Source organism: Paramacrobiotus metropolitanus, unplaced genomic scaffold, assembly GCF_019649055.1.
Source record: "Paramacrobiotus metropolitanus isolate TYO unplaced genomic scaffold, Prichtersi_v1.0 Parri_scaffold0000037, whole genome shotgun sequence".
Taxonomy (NCBI): Eukaryota; Metazoa; Tardigrada; class Eutardigrada; order Parachela; family Macrobiotidae; genus Paramacrobiotus; species Paramacrobiotus metropolitanus.
This window is the reverse complement of record NW_026570257.1, coordinates 114,834-141,548: the sequence shown is the minus strand read 5'-3', so window position 1 is coordinate 141,548 and position 26,715 is coordinate 114,834. Positions and strand designations below refer to the sequence as shown.

At 39.4% G+C, this 26,715-nt stretch overlaps 3 protein-coding genes across 3 annotated transcripts; 1 reads left to right on the top strand and 2 right to left on the bottom strand.

Moving 5' to 3' along the window:
* Positions 1–8,899: 8,899 nt before the first annotated feature.
* On the bottom strand, positions 8,900–17,974 carry LOC129589736 (probable imidazolonepropionase). The gene is made up of 7 exons (XM_055484586.1): positions 17,485–17,974; positions 13,173–13,344; positions 12,150–12,296; positions 11,143–11,273; positions 10,780–11,005; positions 9,749–9,967; positions 8,900–9,355 (listed from the first exon to the last, which is right to left on the bottom strand). The coding sequence occupies exons 1-7, from the start codon at positions 17,661–17,663 to the stop codon at positions 9,110–9,112; spliced, it is 1,320 nt and encodes a 439-aa protein (XP_055340561.1). The 5' UTR covers positions 17,664–17,974; the 3' UTR covers positions 8,900–9,109.
* An 877-nt stretch (positions 17,975–18,851) lies between these two features.
* Positions 18,852–23,574, top strand: LOC129589741 (protein Wnt-2-like). The gene is made up of 7 exons (XM_055484590.1): positions 18,852–18,925; positions 19,238–19,509; positions 21,217–21,524; positions 21,623–21,763; positions 22,591–22,720; positions 22,823–22,958; positions 23,379–23,574. The coding sequence occupies exons 1-7, from the start codon at positions 18,852–18,854 to the stop codon at positions 23,572–23,574; spliced, it is 1,257 nt and encodes a 418-aa protein (XP_055340565.1).
* Positions 23,268–26,369, bottom strand: LOC129589738 (ubiquitin-conjugating enzyme E2 R2-like). Its single transcript, XM_055484588.1, has 3 exons — positions 25,852–26,369; positions 25,135–25,332; positions 23,268–23,929 (listed from the first exon to the last, which is right to left on the bottom strand). Exons 1-3 carry the CDS (start codon positions 26,133–26,135, stop codon positions 23,653–23,655), a joined length of 759 nt encoding a protein of 252 aa, XP_055340563.1. The 5' UTR covers positions 26,136–26,369; the 3' UTR covers positions 23,268–23,652.
* Between the last annotated feature and the right edge of the window lie 346 nt (positions 26,370–26,715).

The window sequence follows — 26,715 nt, the reverse complement described above, 5'->3', positions numbered from 1 at the left end:
TACCTCGGTACCGCCCACATACGACAGCTCTTCCGCATGGAAATTCCCGTGAAAACCCAGAGAGCGAACTTTCTCCAGAATACGCCGGGTTTGTTCCACGTAGAAGACATTTTTCTCACAGAAAGTATCCACACTGTCAATGGACAGCTCGCCCTGGTGGACCATCCGTCGCAAGTTCGCAGTTCGGGAAGATCATGACTGGAATGTCCTCGGTGGCGGCATCTGACGTACTTTTTCTGAAAAATTGAAAATTCCAATCTAAACGATACGAAAATTTTAAATTAAAATATTCCTGTTTAAAATTAATTAAATTGTCATTTTTTAGTTGTAAATGTTCAGTTTCATGGATCGTTTTGTAAATTACGCGAAACGCACTTCGGGACAGCATGAGCGCCGCAGTTTGGATGGATCAAGATTTCCGCTTTGACGCACTAGGAATACGCGCAGCGCTTTGACTTCGTTGGCAAATCCAATCCGTAGCCACTCTTCACTTCCCCCTGCAAGCGCAAACTTTAGTACTTACACTTTAGTGTTTGCGACATCAAAATTTTGCACCGGATTGCCGTACAATTAACATCAGATTTCAGAGAAGCGCGAACAAAGAAAAAATCCAAAAGCCAGCTACAAAAATGTTTCAGTTCTTCCCAAGTGAAAAATGCTAAATAGTGTATTTTATAATTACATAATTTACATTATAATTTTCTTCTAAAAATTTTTTATTAAAATTTAGGGTCAGGTCTACGCGCGAGAGTACTCACGCGCGTAGCCATTTCGAAAATTTAAATGAGCTCGAGCCGTCATGGTTCCGGGTGCTCATATGGTCGAAGTACTTTGTAATATAAATTAATAAATAAACCATTAAATTTAGCATGCATACAAAGCCACTGCTTTAGCAGGTGACAATCGTAGAGAAAGGTCTAAATTGCTGGCACTAGTTGAATACGCTGTGCAATCCGTTCAACGTTCAGAGCAGTACGCAGTTTAGATGCGAATTAGAATGAACTTCTTCTAATTTCGAAAACTTTCTCAGGTCAGTTGTACCGACATGAGTCACATGACCTTCCGAATTGTGAAATCGTAGTACACTGGCTTGATAGCGGATTTCTGTCAGGGTGCGGTATCTGTAAAGGATCAATAAACAACAAAGTTAACGTTCTTTCTGAGGCATCTTTTTATCTTCCAGATTACTGCAGACAAACGGTCTAGAATTTATGACTTCTTTTTACGGAAAATTTAGCTCATCAGTAATTCTGTGCCGAATAATCGACAGCTGACTCACGCAAAGGTCATCCGCAGCCCGGAGCTATATTTTGCTCCAAATATCACTGCTGCCAAAAATGCGAAGAAATCATAAAGAAACTGTGACGTTCCGTTAAAATGTTGAGCGATTACGTAGTTTCGTAGAAATTGCCTTAAAACCGTCTTTATTAACATGTAATGTATTACGATTTAATTGAGCAAAAGCAGGGCGGTGATATTCCTCGCTAGTTGATTTCATCTTCCTATGGTTACCACGCTCATCGGAGAAATGTGGCTTCGTAGGTACGGTGTGAGGCTTCCAGTACAGTGTGCCCCAATAATTATAACCCTGTTCGGCATTGTGAATGATTTCCCAATTGGAGTATTTGTTTGGTTCGCTTTTTTTCGAAAAACTGGCAGTGACTTGGAATAATCTTTACTAATAATTCTTTAGTTAGAAGTTGAAAGGGAGCAGAGAGAACACAAAACATCATGGTCGCAGTGACGGCCCGTTGCACAACTTTGAGCAATGCAGTTGACCGATTAATTAATCACGAAAATACGTATGAAGAACAGATCGACAGAATTGTACAAATTATTACAAATTATTTACAAATTGTGTACAAATTATGTATCAAAACTGTTTTAAATTACAGTACAGATTGAATATTTCTTTGGTCGATATGCGCAACTTCGAGACCGCATTTGAGAAGATTTTTTAAAAAATTATAAGCGACCACCGATGATCTACGTTGCCTCGGTGCCGCCCAAATACGAGAACACCTCCGCATGGAAATTCCCGTGAAAAACCCAAGGAGCGCGCTTTCTCCAGTATCCGCCGGGTTTGTTACACAAAGAAAACATTTTTTCACAAAAATTATCCACATTGGCAATGGACAGCTCGCCCTGGTCGATCATCCGTCGCAACGCGGGCAGGTCAGGACATGTTCTCGGTGGCGTCATCCGGCGTACTTCCTCTGAAAAACTGGAAAATTCCAATTTCAACGTAATGAAAATTTTAAATAAAAAAATCCAAATCTTATTTCAAGAAATTTAATTTGTTCAGTTTGTTGATGTATAGCTTAATGAATCGCTTTGTAAATTACGGAACGCACCTCGGAACAGCAAGAGCGCCGCAGTATATGATGGATAAGGTCATGGAGATTTCCGCTTTGGCACGCTGCAATACGCGCAGCAGTTTGACTTCGTTGTCGAAATCCAGTCCGTAGGCGCTCTTTACTTCCGCCTGCAAGCGTTCACATTAATATATCGCCGCGCAAAATTTATTTATTCGTTGATTTGTTTTTCTCGATAAAACCTTTAGCGCGCTTACGCAGTTACACTATCAAAAACTGCACTGGCTAGCCGTACAACATTTAATCTCAGAATAGTGCGAACGAAGCAAAAAAACTACAAGTGAACTCCAGAAGTTTCTTCAGTTCTTCACATGTGAAAAACTATTTTGTAATTAAAATGCACAGTTTTCTTCTGCAGATTTATATAAAAATTCAAATGAGTATTGATGGTTACGTACGAGTGCGCATAATGGTAAAAGACATGCAGATTGTTAAAAAATCATCGAATTTGGCATGCACGGAGCCACTGAATAAACACGTAGCAATCGTAGAGTGAGGGCCAAACCAAATTATTCGCATAATGCGCTATGCAAACCGCTGTAGCTTGACGGTCAGAACAGTATGCAGTTTAGATGCCAATTAAGAATAAGTTTTTTTAAATGTTAAGGCATTTTTGAAAATCTGCGCATTAAAATATATTTTCGCGGTTGACCTAAAATTGTTTTTCACCATTTTCTTTATACGACAAAATCTAAGTAGCTATTTTCAACGAGATTACGATGCTTAAAAACTCGCGAGTAATTTCCCATTCTTTACACATTTTCAGCGTGAACGTGCAGAATGTTAAAAAAACGAAAAGCATCGGTTTGAACATACGTAGCTATCCCTCACCGTAGTGGTACCAGACTGTAGCATAAGCAGTAATCGCGTACACCTGTTCCTTGGTGGCCGCGTTGGTGTGGTTGGCGGTGAAATAAATTCCCCCGCCGGCTTTGTGAATGTCCAGGTACATTATGATGCCCCTGCAAGCTGAGCAGCAACGTTAAATGCAACGGAATCACAAAAAAGAATTCGCAGTGATACAGTAGTACTTGGCTGTTTACTGGTGTCTGGTAATCGTGATATTTTAATTTAGTAAATAAAGACTTTAATCTGGTATATTACTCAGTCAGCACATTGCTGATTTTGACTGCGAATTAAAGAAAAAGAGGCGGTACTATTCGGCAATCAGTTAACAATCAAACACCGCAACATGAAAATCTTTAATGGCAATCCGAAGCAATCGCGGTAAGGATAACGATTGTTATTTTGCTATGAACGAACAAAAAAGCGTAGTGGGTGGGCTTATACGAGTGCAACGTCAATAGTTACAGGACCCACAAAATATTTTACGCGACCAAGTCATCTCAAAACAATCACGCGAAAATTCCGGTTATTTTCCGATAGTTTTTTCGAATATTTTTGCATTAAAAAGTAAATAAAAACGGCCACAACTTTGCCGGTACACGTCGAAACAACGTGCCGGGTACTTTGCCCCGATCACCGAATCGTAATCCACATCGGCGATCAACCCATCACTAAAAGACAGTTTTTTTAACAGTTTAATTTTTATACTATTTTAATTCACCGCCAATGAATTTTTTCTGAATCGCGATTTTCTGTTTGATTTGCTGCATACAATAAAATTTTTTGCAAAACCGACAAACCAATAACTATAATTAAATCACTTCTGAACTAAATGACGTGGGGAGGAGGATGTACACCCGGATGCCACGATGATGTCCGCCTTTACCTGTAAATACAACCCGCCGTGTTATTATCTAGTTATCTCGCTACCTGTGATTGGCTGTACACTAAACTCCTGGCGATGTAAGCCTTGTACATACTACTGAAAGTCTATATAAGCTTGGGTGGTGGCTAATATCGGAAGCGGTCAGGAATTAGTCTTCTGATTTCTGGTATTCTTACTTTTCTGACTTTCATGTGTCGAGGATTACGATGTGCATTGGATTACAGGGCAGTATTTTCTAAAGGTTACCTAGAAGTTCGGGATTCTTGTCTAATCTTAGCTTTGGGTTACCGCAGCGCCGCAAAGACCTTCGCCTTTATCTAATCCGCGTAAGAACCGAGACCGGAAGTGAGAAGCAAATTCGTTCGAGTTTCGCAGGGCTTCTGATAGGGATTCCTGGTCCCTGTATTCATACGCATATTTCCATCGATCCTCCAAGTTGTTTTCGCCATACCAGTTTGAGAGAGAAGAGAGCTCATACCGCTAAGCGTGGCTGGGAACTGGGAAGTGGTCTGAAAAGGTTGTCCAACCCTTTTAGATACGACATAAAGAATAATCTGATACGAAAATTTTACACAAGTTCCTGGAAACCTCACGCGACAAGTTCCTTTTACTACGCAAGTTCCATTTACAATAGTTCATCAGATTGCGAAATGGGAAACATATTTAGCACATATGTCTGGCAGTAGCTTTTATACTGATGATTCAGTTTTCTTTATTAATATTTGTGCAAAATTCAGTTCTGAAACTACGACCGACCAAAAAAACTCTCCCACAGTAAAAATGGCTTCTGCCTCTAAATAATCCATTTAGTTTTTTGGTGAAAATTGTTCTTGACAGTTGTACCTGGATAACGTTATGCCAACGCCGTCCACAGTGTTATCCGCCAGCTGACGCTGCTGCAGCACCGCCACTTATTGCATCTCTGCGCCTCTGGGAAACCTCTTGCCGTTGGTGCAGATCTGCACCACCTGGCAGGCTGAGCGGATCCACAGCTTCATCTTCCCCTGAAGAGCATCCATCATACAGCAGAAATCCTGCGGAAAAATGTCGGATGTGCGGAATCAACCTCAGCGAGGAGGAAAAGCGCGAAAATTCACGGCAGTGATGGCGGACGCTATGGACTACACAGGAAAGGTCATAGGGTAAAAAGACCGAAGTGGAAAGAATTTCGATTTTAATCTCAGCATCAGACTTTTAACAATCAGAATTTTAACTAACAAAATCGTTTTTAATGTCGCATGGACCGCTTTATAGCATGCCAAATCTGTGGCAACTTTGGGAATTTGTTGTAACTAGCCCTCCTTTTGTCTGTTTTCGAAGCGTATGGCCTTATTAAAGAGCCTACTAAATTGCGCTTCTTAAGCGTTGATTTTAAAAAATCTCATTAACCCGCAGAATGGAACAAAACCTAATGTAATGGCAGTGTTCAGCATTAATAACATTCATAAACGGTATTGCTGCTGTTCTTGATGACAGCGCGAATCAGGCTGGAATTGCCCAGCTGATACACCAGATGCGTCCATCGCGGTGCCCGGATCAGCATTAAATCGGCATACTTCCCGGCCTCCAGGGATCGTGCGTGCGCGGCGGCTCCAACGAAGCGGCAGCATTCAGCTTCGCCGAAATGAGCACTTCCGGGAGGTACATTTGAAAGGTCACGGCCGCCGGATGTACAATATTCGGCTTTACTAGATCGAAAAATGAAGAGGATTCAAAACGTTTTAAGAAAGGTCTCCAAATTGACTGAAACTCCTTTGCCACGAACTGAAAAAAGGGGAAAACCGATCTTTTCAAGAATACAAAAGGTATCGTTAAAAAACAATAAACAAATACGAGCAAAATGAAAAATAAAACATTTACATGTGCAAACGGAGCATATAATAAAAAATACCTCAAAACAACAAAAAATAACAATGACCAGCTGACGTAAAGTAACGATAAACGTAATACTTCATGTATGTCGGGTTGGGTCACTATACAGTAGCTGTCGATTATTCGGCACAAATTACATATGAGCTATTACTTGTCACAAAGAACAAAAAGTTCTAGACAGTTTATTTGCAATAATCGGGAACCGAAAAAAATCTTTCAAAATGATCGTTAGGTTTGTAATTTATTGATGCTGTACATATATCTAATATGTTAAAACCTGCGGTAACAGGCAAACGTACTACGATATGCCACAATTCGGTAAGCCATGTCGGTACAACCCGGTAAAACGATGTACACTGATTAAGTCGCGCACGAAGGAATTTCTTAACGAACGAATCCAGTTTCACAAGCCCATTCTCCCGTATACTGCTCTACGATCCCTTGCGGTATACTTCACCGGCAATGTAGTAAATTATCCCGTCGTTTCACCGGACTATACCAACAAAATGCTGCAGATTGCCCTCATCAAGCGGCATTCGTTAAATTTTCATTCAATTTGTTCGTCCATTCACCAACCAGCAGGTTAACAAGAGAACTAATCGACGGAAAAATTCCTGCTTTACCGACCTACAGCAACGTACAAACCTTTTTCGGTTAAATACTGCATCTAAACGGCCAAGTTAAAACTCATTAAAAAGGCAGATTTACGGTATCTACATATTAACGTATTTATTAACGTATTTGTAAAACTTCTCCGCACAGATTCAGCAATACGAGCACTAAATCTTAAATAACACGAAGGCAGCTAATCGGCCGTAAACAATTAGTCCGGGATCCTTCACGGTTTAACTGGAAGCTTGTTCCGAAATTACAATTGGCGAAATGTACTGTAAGTACCGAAATATACCCCAAGCCTAGCCGGGAATGCACTAGATCACGAAAAGTGTCGTACGCAGTTACGGAGCTACATGTCGCAACAAATGTCAGCGATGCCGGAGACTCGTAATAATAAAGAAAACTGTGATGCTTCGTTAAAATGTCGAGCCATTACATACTTTCCTTTCGTTGATATTGCCTTAAACCCGTCTGTATTCGCTTGTAATGATTTACGAGTTATATTGGGACGGTGTCGTTCCTTGTATTCTGGTTGATTTTGTCTTCCGATGGTTGTTACGTAGATCGTAGAAATGTGGCTTAGTAAATGCGACGAACGACTCTCAGTACAGAACGTTATTACCGCGTACAAAATTGTTAAATATTTCACACGTCGAGTATTTGTATGGTTCGTTTTTTCCCCAAAAAATAATAGCAAGTGAATGGGAATTATTTTTAGTTAATAATTCCGTCGGTTGCATGCAGTCATTTTTAGAATTTTGCAAGCATGCATCCTCCGGAAATTTTCACAGCATGACTTTTGGGAAGGGATCGGCGGCTTCCTCCTGGTGGAGCGCGGTTAAGTGGAAGTTAACATCAGCGTTTTGTACGCCTTGCGTTTTACTTGCCGGACACATCGCAACATGTCGAACACTGCTGATACGTTGCTGAAGTGGGTAATATTGTTGGGTTGCAGGGTAAAGGACTGATTACCACGCACTGGTTGCTGATCTGCAGCTGCCGGAAATCGTCATCTGTACTCTAAGCATATCAAGTTTTCGAAATAGTTACTCTTCATTGCGTGTGCTAACAATTGCCGTTCTCTTCAAAAATATCTTTAATCATACGAATACAGACAGCAACATATTCAACTGGTCTGTGGTCACTGCTAATTCACTCGGCGTGCATCTTTGTGCAACCCTAAGGAAACCCAATGAAAGCTTCCGTATTTACGAGTACTTGCAGATAACTTATGTGCGAGGATAGGGTGCGTTTGCTGGCTCTACTCGGTATCTTGAAATGATTCCAATTTAAACGTTAAAAAAATAGGAAATGGCTATAGGCACCCCCTTTCACACCCACTTAGACTATAGGCACCCCTTTTCGAATATATATAAATATAACTAATTCCTGCACCCCGTCGCACACGAAAACAACACTTGAACCGAGCACGATAAAGTGGAACGAGGTGAAAGAACCGAAGAGAGGATGGGCAATCATGTATTAAACGAAATCCGTAAGAAAGATACCGGGGCACTTATTTGCATCGTAGTGTCCGACACCCTAAAAAGGTCACAAACATTAACATAATAAACCTCAGGACTGCAGGAGAATTTATCGAAGAAGATTTTCAAATCAGTCAAACCGGCACATTGTCGAATGGAGTGTCTGTACACATTTTTATATCAATGAGCTGGTCAAGTCAGATCGTCAAAAAAATCTTTGTAAACCGAAAAACCTGTTAGAAAATCTTTGTCAGGCTTCTGGGAAAAAACTGAAAACAGGATTCAGGTGCGGAAAAAAGGAGTCCGCGGAAAAAAGGAAAGCGAGATTTATGTAATAGAAAAGGGGTGCCGATAGTAAAACAGGGTGCAAAAGGGGGTGCCTATAGCAAACGAGGGTGAAAGGGTGCCTATAGTCTCACCCAAAAAAATAAAATCGCTACACTTGATGCCTTTATTTGCGTATATTGCCTATCGGTACCAATCACCAAATCAGTTTTGAGATTGTCAGCGAAGTGCTACCGATTCCTGTCTATCAGCCCAGATGCCACAGTACTACGTTTACTGCTGAAACACCAGTCAATTCGTTTCACAGGAATAATAAAACAAACGTCTGCTACATTTTCGTTCGAGGGAAACAGACTGCCGTTGCTATTTATCCTTTGTAAGTATTTTTGCGCGCCACTTCGTAAATTCGAATACTTCTAGTTGAATATAATCACTGATAAAAATGTGTGTTCCTCTTTCAGTCTTTCGTGTGTTTTCGAGTGTAAGGCCCATCGCTGTTTTCTCATTTTTTCTTAGGTCTTCTTTCACATTTTCTTAGGTTACACTCCAACCATGCGCATTACTGCGCATTTTTACGGCATTTACTATCCGATTTTGGATTTACTACACACTATCGAAAGGTCATGGGAAGCAACAGAAAGAGGATCAATATTTTGTTTATACATAGACTCACAGCTTAAAACTTCAATTACCTCATTCACTCAATTCGGTGGAATGTCGTAAATCATACAGGATAAAATGAGTAATTAACATCCGTGCACAATACTGCCATTTTTGATAACAGCGCGAATGAGACTGGCACTGCCCAATTGGTACACCAGATGCTCCCATCGCGGCGCCCGTATCAGCATTAAATCGGCGCATTTTCCTCTCTCCAGGGATCCGTGCGAGCGCGACAATCCCAGCGAGGCGGCAGCATTCAGCGTTGAAGCAATGAGCACTTCCGGGAGGGACATGTGAAAGGTCACGGCCGCCAAGTGCATCACAATCGGCTGTAAATCGAACAAGCATCAGGATAAATTTGTACAAAATGCTGCTAAAATTATGAAAATCCTCCGTCACAAACTGGATTAAAAAGGGAAAAATCCATATTTTCAAGATTACAAAATCGTAAAAACTGATAAATAAAAATTATTTAAAAAAGGAGCATAATATAAAAAATAACATAATATAAAATATAAAATAAGAGCATAATATAAAAAATAAAAACTGTGGAAAGAATAATATAATGTTGAAATATTGAGATAAATGTTGAAATTCAAAAATAAAGATACAAGGCTGTTTTGATAACTAAAAAAATGCGCAGTCTACTAAAGGCTTTCGCAAAAGTGTAAACCAAACAGTTGAGACTGGAATCCTCTAATCCGCGGTGAAACGAAACCTACCATGGATGTGCAGTAGGCGTTGGGATTGAAATCCGTCCCAAGGGCAACAGGGACGCCGGCGTCGATCATGGCGCGGACGGGCGGTGGAATCAATCGCATGAGGAAGGCGGTGGTGGGCAGCAGAACGGCCACGCAGTTGGCGTCGGCCATGCGTTGCATGGCGGTTTCACTAATGTGCTCCAGATGGGAAATGGCCCGCGCACCCACTGCCACGCCCATCTACGCAAATAAGGAAAACGTCAGTCGAATTATTAAGCCCCGCCGACCGTAAAGGAGGGCAGTGTGGCACCGTTGGTACTATTAATGAGTAATTAATTTTGTTTTTTTATGGAGTTTGACAAACAGCCTCACCTTCTAATTAATTTGTTTTCTTAAAACCGGTTTTTGGTTGGTTGTAATTGTAAAAGCTAGAAAATATTCTTGGTTTTGACCAGTACCGTATCGCACTATTAGGCCGGTATCAGTCAAAACAGTAGAACGTATCGCTAGCGTAGTACATTGGCACAAACCAGTTCTTGTCTGATTGACATATTGACAGCCAACAGATGCACGAATAGCACGTATAAAGCGCAAAAAAAATAAAATCATAGCGTATATTTTTTCACATAATACAGTAGAAGAAACGAAATTAAACTGAAAATTAAACGAAACTAAACTGTAAATTTTGTAAAACTTTTTATCGTGAGCTCATATATCTGAAAGGGCGCAAAGGAAAAATCAAATCAAATAAAAATAAATTAATAAATAAAACATAAATCATCAAATAAAAAATAGATCAATTACGAATAGTACAAATTATCTTGGTTGCAGTGACGGCCCGTTGCGCCAGTGACGCTATGCATTTGACTGATTAATTAATCACGAAAATATCAAAGTAATAACTTCGACACAAAATTACGAACAAATCATTATAAAAATTGTTTTAAGTTATAGTAGAAGTACAGAATGATTCGGCCGTTACACGCAACTTCGAGACCGCTTCTGAAGATTTTTGTACAAAAAGAAAACTGGCCAACGACGAGCTGCATTACCTCGGTGCCGCCCAAATACGACAGCTCTTCCGCATGAAAATTCCCGTGAAAATCCAGGGAGCGCGCCTTCTCCAAAATACGCCGGGTCTGTTCCACGGAGAAGACGTTTTTCTCACAGAAAATATCCACATTGTCAATGGACACCTCGCCCTGGTCGACCATCCGTCGCAACTCGGGCAGATCGTGATTTACAATGTCCTCGGTGGCGGCATCCGACGTACTTCCTCTACAAACATTCAAAATAATCCAATTTAAACGTAATAAGTAATTCAAATAATAAATTCCAGTTTAATTCATAAAATTTGAATTTTTCGGCTGTTAATGTTTAGCTCCATGGATTGCTTTGTAAATTACGGAACGCACTTTGGGACAGCATGAGCGCCACAGTATGTGATGGATAAGGTCATGGGGATTTCCGCTTTGACACGATGCAATACGCGCAGCAGTTTGACTTCGTTGGCGAAATCCAATCCGTAGCCACTCTTCACTTCCGTCTGCAAGCGTTCACATTATTTATTACATCGCCCCACAAAATTTATTTATTCGTTTATTTTATGTTTCTCTATAAAAACTTTACTTAAACAGTTACACCATCAAAAACTGCACCGGCTTCCCGTACAACATTTAAGCTAAGGATAGCGCGAACGAAGGACTAAAAGTCAACTCACAAGTTTTTCCAGTTCTTCACAGGTGAAAAATGTTAAATAAATTATTTTGAAATATATTCAGAATGTTCATCTGGAAAATCTTGTAATAATATTCAAATGGGTCTGCGCGGTTCCGGATGCGTATAAATGGTCGACGTCTTACAGATTAGAATACAGTAATAAAAAATTGCAGTTTACTTAGATTTACTGGGCAACGGCCACCCGAATAATAATAATTGCAAGCGCTGGCAGTTAAAATTTAAATTTAAATTGCGGATTACTGAATATCCACTGAATCTGGCATGCACGGTACCACTGCTTTAACAGGTGACAATCGTAGAGTAAGGGCTAAAGTGATGGGTAAAAAGGTACTTGCTGAATCCGCTTGGCAAACCATTCGATATAACAGTACGTAGTTTAGATGCGAAGCAAAATCAAAATTTTCTTTTTTAATTTGAGACATTTTTGAAAATCTGCGCCGCAAACTCTGTTTTGGGGGTTGGCACAAATTCTTTTTCAGCAATCGTTTTCACCGGTAAAACAAATCGCATATTCGCAATATGACAAAATAATTGTAATTATTGTGGTGTGGCAAATGGGATTATGCTGCAAAAAAAATCACGACTAATTTCTCGCCCTACAGACAACACATTTTCAGCGTGGAAATGCAAAAATTTAAAACGGAAAATGAGAAGCACCGGTTTGAAAATGATTATCACTCACCGAAGTGGTGCCAGTCTGCAGCATAAGCAGCAATCGCTCCTTTAAGGACGCGTACAGCTCCTCCTCGGTGGCCGCGTTGGTGTGGTCGACGGTGAAATAAATGCCTCCACCGGCTTTGTGAATGTCCATGTATGATGCTCCTGCAAGCTGTTAGGCAGCGTTGAACACCCCTCAATCACCAAAACGAATTCCCAAGGTTCGCAAATCGCAGTCACTGTATTCGGTTATTCACTGGTTATAATAATATTTAATAAATAGAGACTTTAATCTGTATATTTATCAGCAAGCCCGATAATAAAACTGTTTTCAGACGTTACTAAATCTGACTGCGAAATAAAAATAAGCGGCAGATAATTCCGGAACAAAATTACAAATCTTTATTTTTTTAATCTATAATTTTATCATATCAAAATTCACCTGAACATCATGATTGTTCATTTGTTGCGAGCGAAAGAATAAGCGTTGTAGTGGGATGGCTCTAAGCGGGCGAATAAGCCAAAAAGGCGTCAGAACTCAGAAGTATAAATAAAGCATTTTAAGTGATTAAGGCAAAATTACAAGTTATTTTCCGATACCTTTTCGAATACATTTTTTGCATTCAAAGTAAGTAATCGCAATAAAGGCCACAGCTTTGTTGGTATACGGTGAATAAAAAAGTAAATAGAGGAGGCAGTAATACAAACAATACTAACTTACGACTTACGCTCGTACTGGCAGAATAAAGCGTAAGCATAAACGGTAAAAAAACAAAACATATCGCAAATTTAAAAGTAATACGCCAGAAAAAGGAGAAATAATAATAAAATAATAATTCTTTTAGTGTATTTTATAGTGTACATATAAGAAAAGAGTTCATCGGTTGTACATCATTTTCCGAAAAAAAGGGAAAAAACAGTTTCACTAAAATACCAGGGAAAAGCATCCAATAAAAGACATGAAAAAAACGAATAAGAATTTTTTTTAAAATAAGGAACCCGATGTAGTGGCATGCACTGGCAAAGAAAAATTATTCTGTCGTGTTACCTTCATAGAAAACTCGTGGACGCGATCGCCGGCCCACACCGGATGCGTGTGCGCATCGATCAGTCCCGGCAGAATGCACTGTCCGCTGGCATCCACGATGCTGTCGAAACAACTCGGCGGGTAATTTGTTCCGATCACAGAATCGTAATCCACAGCGGCGATCAATCCATCACTACAAAAAAGTGTCTTTTTGCCCTAACCAAGCACCACAAGCCTAAAGAAAAGAGTATTTTTCTTGCAGATTAACTTTGTGTTATTTGAATTTAATTTTTTCCGAGTGATTTTTTATTGTATTACTGGCAAATATTACTGGCAAAGGTCTCCAAGTACTTCAGTTCGATTCAGCACGTCAAACTGTTCGAATACAGTACATATCGTTGTGGCGACCTCGGGGACCCGGGTTCGAGGTCTCCAAGTACTTCAGTTCGACTCAGCACGTCAAACTGTTCAAATATAGTACATATCGTTGTGGCGACCTCGGGGACCCAGTTCGAGGTCCCCGAGTACTTCAGTTCGACTCAGCACGTCAAACTGTACAAATACAGTACATATCGTTGTGGCGACCTCGGGGACCCAGTTCGAGGTCCCCGAGTACTTCAGTTCGACTCAGCACGTCAAACTGTACAAATACAGTACATATCGTTGTGGCGACCTCGGGGACCCAGTTCGAGGTCCCCGAGTACTTCAGTTCGACTCAGCATGTCAAACTCTATAGGAATCGCAATGAAAACCGGTGGCGACCCAAAGGTCACTCGGCGACCCAAAGGTCACTGTCACTTCCGTTACATCGAACCCTCAAAATGTCTTGAATTAGAAACGCGGGCTCGCTTCGCTCGCCCGCTTGATTACGCGTTTTCTCGGTAAACTGCAGTACAGTAGTGGTATAATTAGAAGGTACAGGTACTTCGTACGTTCTGCTGTAAATTACGTGCAAACTACGGTATTTGTTCTCCAACATTATCAGCTCCGTTTCAAACGTGCCCGTTATTTCTTTTTCCCCCGCAACTTGTGCTTTGTTGCATTATGCTCTGTTCGCCGCTTACGCCTTAAACTAGATTTATGCTTTAAACTTTATAGCAAAAAAGTGCCCGCTTTTCCCGCAACTTTAGCTGCAGTTTTATCTTGATTTCGGGTCACTATCGTTTCCGTATCCTATTTCGTAAATTAAGAAACCTAAATGAACTTCACACCACTCCTACTGATTTCGTAATTTGGCAGTGTCAGTTTTAACGTACTCTGTAAATATAAGAATATAGAAGTGCTTCGCAGGCTATAATAATTCTATGCATACCGTTGCTATTTTTCATGCATATCGTGTACCTAATACGCATAATGCTCCTCCTATTCATACTCCTAATCCTGAGTCAGAATTCATACTCCTATCGCCTCTCATAATTGTAATGCTTTGCTCCTATTGGTCATCATCCCTTTGTTCATAAGCACGATACTTTTCTTCATCTTAATAATCACAACTGCTACTGTGCCACGAATCATACCAGTGCGCTCCTGTGCCTAATAACTATTTGTAATACATGCATTATATTTTAATTTTTGAAATACCGTGTTTTGGTATTGACAGTAGAAGCCCGTGTAAACTCGACGGCATGCATGGTAACAAGCTTTTGAACTATACCGTACACACTTTTTCGTGTCTAGTCAGCATAGTATCATTGCATGCATCCTTTTTGCGCTATCTACAATAGTCTAAGTCTGTAACTGAACCAAGATTTTAGTGAATTTTTCATCCGACTCCTGAGACAATTCCTAAGTTTACAGAAGTCTAAACTACAACCGAAATTTTCTAAAAGTATTCCGAAGAATACCACAAAAATCAAATCAACTTGATCAGGAATTTTGAGTAGAAGTATAGCGGACGTGAGTCAAATTTTATGTGTCATATTTTTTACACAAGACAAACGATATTTATATACTGTAGAGCAGTTACTGAATAAATATGCAGCACGAGAAACTAACTATGAATGGCTTCCGGCCTTCTACAGAGTACATAACACATTTTTGTAGCGTTACCGCATAAACTCCGTCCAATCAGTCTGAACAAATTGTTTCTTTTGCCAATCAAATATTTCTTTTGATTCACTATCCTATCTATTACTTTCATACAACGCATGTTTTTGGTTTTTCGTTTCTCCCAGTACTTCTCGGAAACTTTTAATGGCAGTTATGAACCTAAATCTCTCTTACATATACGATACGAGTCCGACCATATTTAGATATAATGGTTTCGATCTTTTGAGCGGGATTTGAAATATTCGTTAAAGAATACAATTTTATTGAACCGAACAGTCTATCGTCAGTCGAATTTATTGGTAGTGGAATTCCACTTTATCAAATTTAAAGGCGAGCCAGCATAAGGAATTTATCGAATTTATAATACGTACTCTGCAAAAGTACAACAGTATGCAACAGTACTATAGCACAACAGTACAGTTATTTTTTACTAAAAAATAAAACAAAATTGTATGTACTATATTGTCTGTACTATACTGTATGCACTAAATTTATTTCTGCTCTTCGGTGCATTTACTAAACCCTTCTTACTTCTTTTCATGGCACTATTAATTTATTGTTTATGAACGGTTTTGTCCATTTTGACGAAATTAGGTTCATATGGCAAGCTAATTATACACGTAAAGAGATAATTTTAATATTTTATAGTTTATACTTCTGAATTAATGTTGTCCATGTACTTCAAACTTGCATCATACCTGATTTGCAATACTATCATTTCTTGTATAATATCCTCAAGTAAGTCAAGTTACTCACAGTAATCTATAAAAATGTTTTTCCATGCATTACTTATTCTTTAACCATTTTCTTTTCTTTCATTCATACTTGTAATCTCACTATCTCTACTCTACATTTATCGTAGGGTAGGTGTTGAGAACTTTGGATTTGTCGATTAGAACTATATGTTTATTAACAATAAAGAACATGAACATCTAATAATATGAACTTCGCACGTGTATACGCAATTCGCTATACTGATAAAGCCACAATATAATCCATAATTCACAATGGGTTTTCTTTTTCTCAATTTTCTGTCCCATGTTCAGAACTTTTGTTACAGTTACGTAATGAAGTATACCGATATACCTCCGCTGCCTTTTCCCACCACCGAACTATTTTTAACTTCCACACCATGCACCGACACCACCGGACAGCCATCCAATGCCTACGACGTGCCTCTCCATATCAGTTCTATTCAAGATACTTTCTCTATGCGATTTCTCCAAAACCGTTTAGAAACCACTAGGCTTCTCTGTCCGTTCATTTTCTGCAAATTGTTCAAGTTCTTTGCCAAAGTATATACGTACTGTTCATTCTATATATTATATATGTACTGTTCATTCGTGTGATGTTCTCCTCTAATCCCGCTATTGCATTTCGTTCTTGTTCGTCTCTCTTAATTGTTTGGGCCGCGGCTTCGCTTTTGGGGGTCTGGTCGCGGACGGTTGCACAAGCGGTAGACTGACCAGCTTGGCCCTTCAGTTGCCAAGTTCGGACATCGGTCTGCACTTTACCACCTCTGCTGAGCAACCCCATTTACGGCAAACTGTTCTGGTCTGAAGATCGCGAAACGTTATTTGAATTTAATTTTTTCCGAGTGATTTTTTATTGTATTACTGGCAAACAGCTGACAAATATAACAAATATAAAAACAACGGATATACAAATAACTCGCTCACGTAATCAGGGTATTTAATAAACTAAAACAAGACGGCATGGAATTTTTACATAAGTTTCCGGAAATCATATTATAACATTATAACCTTAACAAATTATTCGATATTGATTATAAAACTGCCATTAAAAATGCATGCGTTGCCATTATTAATTTGTCATTAAATAAAATGTCTTAAAAATTAACTGTCATGGTCATTAAAACTGTTATTAAAATTATTCCAGTTAATTTATTTAGATTTATTAAATTATTCGATAGATAATACTAAATACGTAAATGTACAAATATATGCACACTACGAAACATATATATGCGTAACACTTCGCATCTTGAGAAGATATCGTAGTGCACTGGCTGCAGCTCGCCTGCTCGAATCCGCTTAGCTACAAATTGAGAAACCGCAAACTCATACTCGTAGAAAATACGCTTAACTGCTGATACACCAACGCGTAGCTCATAAACGACAATTACATTTTTTTATTTACAGTAGAAGATTCAACCAATACAGACCAAACACATCTCGCAGAAATAATGGCCTCTGCCTCCTAATAACTCACTCTGCTTTTATTATTTTCTATTTTTAGTCGGCATTTTGCTGGAGAGTTTTACCTGGATACCGTAACGCCAACGCCGTCCGTGGTGCCATCGGCCAGCTGACGCTGCTGCAGCACCGCCACTTGTTGCATGTGGGTGCCTTTGAGAAACCTCTCGCCGTTGGTGCAGATCTGCACCACCTGGCAGGCTGAACGGATCCACAGCTTCATCTTCCCGTGAGGAGCCTCCATCATACAGCAGAAATCCTGCGGAAAAATGTCGGATGTGCGGAATCAATACAGAGAGGAGAATAGCACGAAATCCACGGCGATGCGTTCAAACTTCAAATACCCTAAAATCGACGTACATGCGCACGCGGTAAGCGATGATCACATCGCGATAAATCGGTTATCGCTTCCCGCAATCAAAACTTCACTTCTTCGGCCGTGAGCATCATCAGATAAGCAATTTTCAGATAAAGTATTCGGAGCAAAAAAGTGCATAGAACGTAATTCTTTTTGTCCAAAACCTGGAGCTTCTGTTTCAGTAAGTACTTAAATTCTGGGGCTCTTTTTGACTTCGAAACGACAACAAATGCACAGATGTTAAAAAGGCTTGGATTTCCAGCAGTTCCACTAATTCCACCAATTTGGAAGTGGAAGTGGCTGTCGATGTTTCCGGCTGTGCACTGTACTGTGTAGTAATGCCAACCGCCAAGGCCGCTGCGATTTGCGCAATGACTTGCAGTTCAAAAATCAGCACAAACCTCAAACAATATTTTAAAAGTAAAAATAATATGGTTACTGCATAATATTTTCAGATGAATCAGAGAAACACCGACGGTCAGTCTTTTAGAGCTTATATTTATCGAAAAAGGGAAAGCGTTTCGAATGGTGCCGCATGTTCACCACTCTGATTGGCGATTTCCATCAAATCAATGGAAAGATATAACTATTGCAACTGCCGCCAGTGACGTCGGCCAATGGTCAATTAGGAGGCGGGCTAGCTTAACAGCGTGTTTAAACAGGTCTTTACTGACATATCCGATCAATCGAGAATTCCATTGGTTGTTCCCATGGTCAGTTTGATTACCGTGGAATGAACGTCCCAACAGGTGGTCATTTGTGACCAACCAGTTCGTAATTCAATTAGCGCAGTATGTGTTTGTGCATATCGTTTGTGATTGCTCATTCGCATCACGACGGACGTCCTGACTCTGTTTCCGCTGCGCAGTTGGCTTCTGCATTTCGTCGCGTGTTTCTGCGATATGTTTGTTCATGGATTATAATAATTTTTGCCATCCAGGCAGAGTTGTATTAACTGTTTGGATAGCCTGAGCTTGACCTTGATTGCTGCCTACAATAATTTTATAACTTGACCACGTACTCCTGACCGGTCACTATTCGGCACCAGATCCTTTATTATTAATCAATTTTTTTCAAATGGATTTTTACAGAACTCAAACTGGTTTTGTTTTTATCTTGTGTTATATTTTGGAGTTTGCTGATTCGTTCTGGTAGGACACTGTAATTAGAAATTTTACCACGTATAAAGTACCCGGATAATTTTTTAAAGCATTAAATTCTTGATTTGTATATTATTATTTATGGTTACACCAAGCTGGACTTCATACCAAATTTCTCTGCAGTTTGACGTATTTTATTGTCCTAAAGGTTAAAAAAAAGTACTGGCGTAATTTGAACAATACATATAGTTTAATGTTACGATCGCTACGCAAAATAACTTTACTAACTTACAAATTTACCAGCAATAATTTTGCAAAAAAAAAGTGTGTCTCTTCTTTGAATACAAGACGGGAAAATTGCAGGTTTTTATCACATTTGCCGGTGGCTGGATTATCCACAACCGCCCACCGTTTATTAGCCTGCGAACACATTCCCGGCCTGTTAGCCAGCCAGCTACATCTGTGCGCCCAGCAACCGGAAATCATGTGGTCCATCGGCGAGGGTGTTCGGGCGGGTCTGGATGAGTGCCAGAATCAGTTCAAATCCCAACGCTGGAACTGCAGCACCATCCACATTGATAATCAAGCCGGCAAACACCAGCCGACCGGCACTTTGGACAAACTGACTTTGAAAGGTCAGTCTCCTCTGACTTACGATGATTTGTCATTTATCTTCGATAATCGCTGTACGGAATCTTATGAATTTTTCATCTCTGAATCTACCAATAAATCTTATCTAATCCAGTCTACCCTTACTTTTCATCTCTGAATCTACCAATAAATCATTGCAGTTCTGTGTAATATCCCTAAATCTCCGCTTACTTCTGTAACAAAGTTTTCAGTTTACTTTGAATCTATGGTCAGCCAAAACATTTTTTCTATTAGAAATGTTTGGATGGTTTCGTAGCACAGTGGCTTTATTGGACGAACACCAAAGTTCCTTTGATTAAGACACCGTTCATAAGGTAGCAAATTTTGCGACACTATTACAAGTATATATATATAAGTAGTAATTTTTAGTAATGTTCACTTTTTTATATTGCACGTTTCTGTTATTAAAATTATTTGGGTGATAGTTTTAATTCTTAATTTGTTATCTACGCTGTGATTTTACCGTATTTCATTGCTACAATTATCCGCTCACAAAATGGTTGGATTGATGTTTATTTTCAAGTTAAGCAATTAAGCAGTTTGGTCAACACTAATTGAAATAAATCTGTCTTATCGCCCAGATTCGCTATTCGATAACGACAAATTACTGTAAATCCCTGAACGCACCAGTGTACAGATAGCTAATGCAGCATTTTTGTCCGATTATCCCTGATATCGGCTGTGTGCCAGAGTGGTCGCATAAAAGAATTTACGATGTTTTGACGGTAATCTACTTCGTCATCCATCAACACTGGCCATTGTCCAGCGGGGATGTCAATGAAGTAACACGTACTTGACAGTCGCATGGATACCTGACTGCTTATGCAGTGTATATGGCATGTTATGGAGTAATTTATGATCATTGTAATTAGCTGCCGTTTTAACGAAGTGGCCTAATCATCGGTGTGTGTAGTAGAATATGAACTATGACCCACTGCAGCGTTACGTCGGTGTATGAGTAACAGCTACGAGACAGACGGGGAAGTTTTCTTAACGAGGAATGTCATTATCATTATGATTCATCTGGGTAATTAATATATTAACCATAAACTGAACAACATAACATAAACTAAACATAAACTGATGACATTTTTATGGCCATTACAGCTTTTATGTCCATATGAAATTGTAAAGTTTGTAAAATAATTTATTATTTTTTTTATTGAAATAACGGCTGTCTTAAGTATAATGCAGTATGCATATAAGATTATAAAATTAGCTTTTTATTAATAGAGCGGAGTAATAGTACACTTATTGTTAATTACTTACAGTATGTATTGTAACGCCTTACTGTCATCGTAAAAAATTATGAGTAATTTAGATGAATGTTGTAGTACAACGGCACAATTAAATTTCAGCGGAAAAACAAGGCAAATCCAAAGTCGGTTACATTTGATATAATAATGTATTGAAATTAATACTTTGCAAGTAAAGAATACGCTGATTTTTGTTTTAGCACTCGTTCGCCTTTTCAGCGTTAGATATTCGCAGTCGCTCTTGCATACAAAATATTCCTGCGCATAATATAGATATATACATATATATTCAACATAATTGAATGTGATGTTATATGTTACTTGTTATTCTTATTCAATGTGCAAATATGTCTGCCAATTTGTTCTTCGGATCTTTTCTGCGCATCTTTGCCGTTTTTTTGTGCTAGGTAGTTATTAATAAATGTACGGTTTTAGTGGGCACGCGCGAAGGCGCCTTCGTGCAGGCGATCACCTCGGCCGGCGTGGTCTTCGCCATCGGGCGGGCCTGCGCCTCCGGCGAACTGGGCAGCTGCTCCTGCGAAGCCGACAACCGCCTGCGGGCGCGGGACGCCGTGGACCGGGATTTCCAGTGGACCGGCTGTGAAGCGCACATGATCCGCTACGCCGTGCGGATGGCGCGCAAATTCGTCGATGCCGGGGAGCGCGGTGCCGGCAACGCCGCCGTCAAAGACGACCGCGCACCGGCTTTGATCAATCTGCACAATAACCGCGCCGGACGCAAGGTGACCTAATCCCCTGTCTCTTCAGAAAGCGGGCCAGACAAAGAGGCCCTGATGTAGCCGAATGCGTGTGGCTGATGTTGTGTACTGTGTGTATACAGGCGGTCCAGGGGAATTTAATTAAGGAATGTAAATGTCACGGTGTCAGTGGATCCTGCACGGTGAAGACGTGCTGGCGAGCTATTCCCGGATTTGGACAAGTCGGGCAGATTCTCCGCCGGAAGTACGACCATGCAAGAAAGGTCTGCTCAGTTATTAGCCATTTACAAATAAAAATATCAATAACTTCCTAATAGTATTTAAGATTTGAAAATACCCACAGATGCAAAGGCGTGATTATAATTTACCTATTTTAATTAATAATAATAGCAAAGTAATTCGTATAAGAACACAAATGCTAGAATTTGCAGACGTTCTTACGTTCTTACGTTGGCACTGGTGGGCGGGTAATTTCTTTGCATATACTGCGCGCATGTTCGACACAGTTATATCACTTTATGTGAAATTTTTTTTTGTTCAATATATACAACATAGATATGTTTGCTAATTTTTTTTTGCTTTTACGCTCATTTGCCATTATTTCGTGCTAACGGTAATCGTAATAATGAAATAAATACATTCTGTTAATAGAAATATGTAATAATTTTTGTGCTAATATGTGCTTATCAGGCAGTTTGTAAGTTTTTAGCATTTTTAATTTTCTGTGAAGCCATTATTAGCCATTTACAAATAGAAAGTTTCTGTCGTTTTTTTAATTTTTTGTCGTATTAGTATATGCCTCTTCTGCATGTGGAAGAGCACGTAATTTCCTAGATAAACTGCTTCAATTTAAACCTGTGCATGTATAGTGGTGTTAAACAATTTGCTGTGCGCCGTTAATTCATGTTTGTCGCATTAGTGTAGTATGGTGGCTAATCCAAATGTTCTTAACACACGCGTTATAAGCCTATGTTAAAGTCAAATTGCCTACTACAGTCGTTTTTTTTTGTTACATAACTATTACGTAATTGATTTTTACCGGTTTACCAATTACGCGTGAAAATCGATTGAGATATTTGTTAAATTTTAGGTAACTTTAAATGATACCGAAGAGAACTGGAAGACCATTTACTCCAACCCCTTGGATCGTCCGCTGAAGAAGACCGACTTGGTTTTTTATGAAAAATCCCCGGATTATTGTTCCACCAACCACTGGCAAGGTAAAACCCTGGTGAACTTTTATTTTATGGGCGATCTGGTAGAACTTAATATTCTTTCATGGGATATTGATTATAACTTTGTTTGTCGTTCGTCGAATGCAGGCTCCGTTGGCACTGGTGGGCGGGTGTGTAGCTTAAACAGTACCGCGCCGGACAGCTGCGAGATTATGTGCTGTGGACGCGGGTACGACCGGCGGACGATAACGCACATCAAGAAATGCCAGTGCAAATTTCAGTGGTGAGAATCCTTGTTAATTATAACAACAATATTTCCTATTAATGAAATCTGGAGTACTCAAAAAGTCAACATTCTGGACAATGACGGAAATCAGGAACGAAAACATTATTTACTGCTTCATCTGAGATAATTCATGTGAATAAAAATTACGAGTAGTTTTAAATATTAAACAAGAAATAATAACAATATTATTATTAACAATCAGTAAATAAATTTGAAATAATCAATATGTATGCATTCTATTACGTGTGATCAGTGATGTAAAATGCCGTTTTTTCTTTAAAAATTTTTTCAGCTTAGGTAAATTTATTTTCATTCTCTTACATTTGATTTTTTTTAATTAGCCGGAAAGCAACTTTTTCCGCACACATTCATTTTATCGCAAAACTTTTCAGCCGGCATTTTCGCTAATTTTTCTAGGTGCTGCGAAGTGAAATGCAGCCAGTGCGAGACGACCGTGGAAGAGTACATCTGCAAACCGGACAGTGTGGTGCGCAAACCGCTCATCTACGGACAAAACCACGAACGGGAACGCTCGCAGGCCAAACGCCGCTTCCGACATCATCATTCCAACACTACATTTCTCTCTGTTCAGAATACTACACATCACAGCTAATAACTTGATGCTTTTCTCAGACATGACCTTTATATATTGTTATACAATTTAAAAGTGTCGGACAAAATTCGAATAAAATTAGTTGTGATTGCGTGTGGCGTCGTGCATGGTCACATCCTCGTTCTCCTCGTACTCCATGTCCTCGGTGAGGTCACTGGAGGGAAAGTGGAAGTCCCCGCGTTTGGATGATCCCGAGGGAACGCCACCGGGTGGGGCGGCGGCGGGCTGTTTGACACAGTACTCGTGCACGGTGGTGGGTACACGGACGCCGTCTTTATCCGCCTCGGCTTTGGACGCTTCCACCTGCTCGCGGACGATGCGCTCGTACTCTTTGTCGCCTTGCTCCCGCCAGCGCCTATCACACAAACACTGAACACACTACACACACATACCTATACGCAAGATGATAAAGTACTTATTCTGCAACTGAAATACAAAGTGTATGTGCTACAAAGTATTATATAGTAAGAAAATAAAGTTTATATAAGATTGTTATAATTAATATCCAAAAACATGTTCTTCGTGTTATTCATATACTAAAGAATATTCCAGCGTTTCTTCTCCTAAGGAAACAATCAAGCGCAGGACAGCAATGATGTAACAATATAAAAGCGTTAGATCACACTTTAGCCCGAGAGATGTGTAGTGTATGGGCTGCTGACTCTCCCGGGCTGGAATTAGCCGAAAAACGCTAAGCAGCCATACTTGTATCTCGTATCTGTATAGTCGTATATCATCGTACTCGTTTGTGAATACTTTGGTCTTCGAATCACTTCTTTTTTCCCCAAACTCAGTAGAGCTCACTGCTTATATTTTTAGATTTTTTACCATAGCCATATACTTCCACAGACTATTATTAGCAAAAAAATTAATGAAGTTTTAGGTTAATGATAATTAAGAATGCTGATAAAGCTGAAACGCACATACTTATGACGCGGTAATTAAGGTCGCGTATACCAGTTGGTTCACTTGAACGTATTAAATCATATTAAGAGGCTAAATAAATGAAAGAAAACAAAAGAAAGTGCTTTACAATAAAAAATAAAAAAGCATTACAAAAAAATAAGAATGTGTCATAGTTTTAAAAAGTAGTGTTTAGATAAATTTTTCAGAAATTTTTATATGCATGAATAGTTTGCCCGATCTGTAATACGTGCCATTGTACTACAATATTTATCAGTATTATAAATAAGTTATTATACGGTACGTTCTTGAACCATTATTAGTGTACTTAACATCAGTGTTGCCTTGGACTGTTTTCTATGGCTGTTGCACAACGTATAGTATTTACGTATTTTGCCAAGCGTGCAAGTGCTGCGAAAAAAGCGATTACAAGAAGTGCAGTACAGACTTGAAAAAATTTCTTAATCCGAGTGAAAGACCAGGGTATCTGCAAAATCACCCAGCTAAAATTGCTGCTAAAATTAATTATTAGAATTTATTTCGTTATGTATACCGAATTGGCGAATGGTGAACACCGATACAACTTATCGTTAGAAATTATTTATCTGTAATGAAGTATGTACTGCTGATTAGCTGATCATTTACAGATATATTTACCGATACATGACCGAGGCGTCGACGTTGGCGGGGCTGTTGGTGTTGGGCTCGTTGAGAAGGGAGATGATGCTCATGATGACGGAATGGGCGTTCTGTGTGGGATTCCACCGTTCACAGGGCAGTTCACCGGAGCGGGTGTCGTTGGTGGCCGGATGCAGGATGCTGATGCACACGGTGCCGTTGTCGTACACATTCGGACTGCAACCAGTAATCCAAAGAAACCACCATGTTCCATGTTAATGCCGATTTATTACTGATGCCACAAAAATTATGACTTTGAAAACAAATTTTAATGTGATGCTTCGCTCGCCCCGCAGCAAACAGTCAGCGCGTAATTAATTTTGTTTGAAATTTTTCATAATGTTTTTTTAATTTTGCCACAAGCCAAAAGGTCATTAAAGTATAAAGCATTTCGAAAATAATAATGTAATAAATCTTTTCAACTAAGGTTGCGTATGTAAATTTAAGAGCATTTGCACATTCTGGAAATATTTTGGATCGTATTTATTAATTTGTATTATTGCATGTAGAATTGCATATTCTGTATTAAAATTTTACTGAATATATGTTTTGATTTGTTTTCATAGTCTTCGGTTGCTTTTGGAAAATTATTCAGATTTTTGACGGAAAAGGGAACTGAAGTAATTATAAATACGGCAAAAACTGCTCTGAAAATGATTGATTCTTGCAGAAAAAATGAAATTTCCACAAACTTACTGCCAGATTTTATTAACGAATCGCACGGAGGGCGGTGAGAAGGGATATTCCGGAGGGAATTTAATCACCGCCCGGAAATAGCCTCCTGCGTACACGGTTTCCGGGGGTCCAAAAATAGCTACATCCCATTCGAACAGATTGTCTTCTTTCAACAATTTCACCTGGAAGCCCTCGTTGGGCTCCTTTTGCAGCTGCTGAAATTCCTGCATCAACATACGGATGGCCGGGTTGTTGGCGGCGTGCTGGCGCGGTGGGCGGGATTTACTGCGGGAAGTGGCGGCCATTTTTTAAACCGTGGAATAATCAGAAATATGTCAACTTAGGAGATAACACGGGCGGCTGACGGATGTCGGCAAAACAGTACAGGGGCCGACATTCGTCATGGGGGAATTAGGGTAAGTAATACATCATGGTTGGGATAAAAAGATAAATTTATTATTACTGAATTTTTTCTATCCGATACAGAAGCAGTTAAGTATTAAGTCGTGTACTGATGTAGAAAAGTGGGGAAATTCCTATGCTGTTCTTCCAGTTTCCTGGGAGAAACTGTTCCTTTGACAACAATACTGCTTGCTAAATTGCGTAATGATATAGTCACGTACTACAATGCTTCGACGTACGTGACAGTGTTTAATGTACAACAGCAAATTAATATTAAGTATAATAATTATGGACGCACCTGTACGTCACTGTACTCTGTCAACAAAATTCTTCACTAATTCTTAACTAATTCTTCACAAAATTCTTCACCAATTCTAATTCTTCACTAAGTCTTCTACAATACTTACTAAATTACATGCTGTACTTAGTAAAATAAAATTAATTATCTCATATTTTGGAACTAATATGTGCTTACCTTAATTT